The 2,722-nt window shown below is 43.5% G+C and overlaps 1 protein-coding gene across 2 annotated transcripts; it reads right to left on the reverse strand.

Moving 5' to 3' along the window:
- Positions 1 to 62: 62 nt before the first annotated feature.
- On the reverse strand, positions 63 to 2,716 carry LOC107578449 (mastermind-like protein 1). 2 transcript variants are annotated; one of them, XM_016264404.1, is made up of 2 exons: positions 2,344 to 2,716; positions 63 to 2,313 (listed from the first exon to the last, which is right to left on the reverse strand). In XM_016264404.1, exons 1-2 carry the CDS (start codon positions 2,692 to 2,694, stop codon positions 1,999 to 2,001), a joined length of 666 nt encoding a protein of 221 aa, XP_016119890.1. In that variant the 5' UTR covers positions 2,695 to 2,716; the 3' UTR covers positions 63 to 1,998. The 2 variants fall into 2 exon arrangements, with proteins under 2 accessions (XP_016119890.1, XP_016119891.1); XM_016264405.1 differs by having other exon boundaries at positions 63 to 2,307; positions 2,338 to 2,716.
- Positions 2,717 to 2,722: the final 6 nt, after the last annotated feature.

A 2,722-nucleotide genomic window follows, 5' to 3' on the forward strand; every position in this document is an offset into this window, starting at 1 on the left:
CGCCCCATGAAAGAAATTAATGCTAATTGTTTTTACCACAAAGTTTCATGAAAAATCTGGTGTAACAACTCATTTTACAATTTCTGAACAAAAGTTGCCTTTGCCTCCTCAATTTTAAGCCAGTCATGCTTGTATTCCATGACTTGCCAATCATTTTGTCCATGGATAGTGTGTTAAGATGCTTTTTAAATGGGGGGGGGTACATTTATCAGAATGTTTCATGTATGTTCACCTGCATTAGAGTATTATCTGAAGCTTTCCTGAACCTCATTACATCAAAACTAAGTTGCTAATGCACAAATCACCCAAAACGCTCAATAAACACACCAAACAAGACCGTTTCTAGAGAACTATATTTACACAATACTCTCGTTTTACAGAGAACATTAATAAAAAGTATAAAATACTTACACAATTTTGCATCAATGTACATATAAAAATAAGATCTATCTTCTCCTGAACAATAGAAACGGCATACATACAAAAAATATATAAATATACATGAAATCCTGTCACAGAATCTTAGATGGAGAGAGAGTTCAGGTAACGCGGTTCAGACCGCCACCTGACCTGCCCTCAATGTAACATCAGACACCAGAGGGAGAAAACAAACAGGACTATTAACCCTCACCAACACAGAAGCTCTGAGCTTTTCAGAAAAAAAATAAAATAAAAAATAAAACATCTTAGTGTAGTGTAACGACGCAATCTACTTTCACTGGGGCACTGTAGAGTTAATCAGTTCATCTTCACTATTAGTCTCAGCTACACGCCTTCAAGCGGTCATGGCCTGATTAAACAAACCACAAAGCATCTACTTCCTAAATTTAGTCAATGAGAAACTAACCAATGAACATATGGAACTTAAAGTAACAGTTCAACTAAAGTTGTGATCCTTTATTCCCTCATGTCGTTCCAAACTCGCATGACTATCTTTAGTGGAACATACAAATGAGACAATCTGAAGAATGATAATACACACAGCGTCAGTTTTCTGATAAACCTCTAAAAGCAGAAGTCTGATCTCTTTCTAGAGGGCCACAGTCCACATTTGAATGGATGTCTGTGGAGAAGAGGCTTCAGTACTCTGAATGAACTGCTTTTGTGATGAGCAGCTTATTACTATATGAATCAACATGTTTGCCATTAAACAGCCATTTTGGAATTTGTAATAATTTTTGGAGTTTACAGTGAAAATGTTTTGCATCGGGGAAGACTCAGTTTACGGCACTTCTCAATTTCTATGGTATCCACAAACTGTTATTGACCTTCGTACATCTCTGACAGCAATTCAGTGACGTCAAGGATATGATGCGAGTGTCAAATGGCATCTCCCCATAAAAAGACCATCTCTATTGCCTAGTGATCCTGTAGAATTGATTAGCTGGTTCAGGTGTCGAATTTGGGTTGGGGCTAAACTGTGCTGGAAGGTGACCCTCCAGGAGCTGGACTGGACATCCCTCATGAAGCAAATTCACATGGGTTTGGACCGACATGGTTAGTAAATGATTCAAATATGCTCAATTTTGGGTTAACTACTGCTTTAGACCGTTTTACTGTAAATCACATATTGTGCATCTTCAAGAGTGCAAATTTAAGGCCTGTGGAAGTGTGTCAAGAGACTCAAGACACTCCTGACATTGAACAGACCCTCCTCATGCCTACAGCGAACACATAGGCAACACAACAGTGTGAATGGCTCAACTAGTGTTTGAGCTCACACTCATAAGAAAATTCAGTGGTTTTACTGAGCCACAGGGTCAGTAGTAGAGCAGTTCCCTCTTTGAAATTTCCAGTCCAGAGAATACTTCAGTGACACGGGCTCTGTGCTCTACTTGACCTCTTTTATATACACCATATACATACTCAGAGAACACAGCAGATCTGAGTGTGATATGAGCAGTTTCACCATATCCGAAAACATCCGAAAGTGGATGTTTATGTTTTCTCCTCTACCAAAGGCACCAGCATTGGCTGTTATTGGCCCATGGCCATCACTCACTGGTGACTGGCCAACAGCTCGTCTAGATCATCCATCCACTCTTGTGTCGATGGATTTTTCAACAGAGAGTCCACTAGGTCTGTCTCGGCAGGAAACCCGGACAAGCTGCCTCCCGATTGGGCGTTATAGCTAAACTGGAGCTGCTGATTGGCTGTCCTGTTGATCTGATAGGCCTGACTGCACTGAAGTCCTGCGGTGCGGTTAGGTCCGGCCTGTGGCTGACTGAAGGGCCCCAAGTCAGACAGAACCTGCTGAGTTTGAGGCGGCGCTTGCGCCTGCTGGACCATCTGCTGGCCAGGAGGGGGCAGCTGTTGGGACATGCCTGGGTTATTGGTCCGTTGCTGGTTCATGTTAGGCAACATCTGTCCAGGATTCATTACTGTCAGGGTCCTACCAGCTGCACTGTTCCCCATGCCACCCTGGGGAAATGGGGTGTTGTTGGAAAGTTTGGACAATCTTGGCTGCATGTGGAAGCCAGAGTTGGGGAAACCTGCTGGCATGCCTCCGTTAGCAGAGCCGGGTTGGAGACCTGGATGCTGCTGCTGCTGCCATGACTGGGCCTGTGCAGGCAAGGCACCCTGGATACTGGTTGGCATGGAGGTGGGCATAGCAGAGCCCATGTTATTAGTCATGGCATTGGGCATGCTGTTGGGCATACGGGCCAGCTGCTGCTGTTGTTGTTGTTTCAACATAGCAGCATTGGGTTGGTTTTTCAAGTGT

Source organism: Sinocyclocheilus grahami, unplaced genomic scaffold (assembly GCF_001515645.1).
Source record: "Sinocyclocheilus grahami isolate Dianchi unplaced genomic scaffold, SAMN03320097.WGS_v1.1 scaffold10318.1, whole genome shotgun sequence".
Classification (NCBI taxonomy): domain Eukaryota; kingdom Metazoa; phylum Chordata; class Actinopteri; order Cypriniformes; family Cyprinidae; genus Sinocyclocheilus; species Sinocyclocheilus grahami.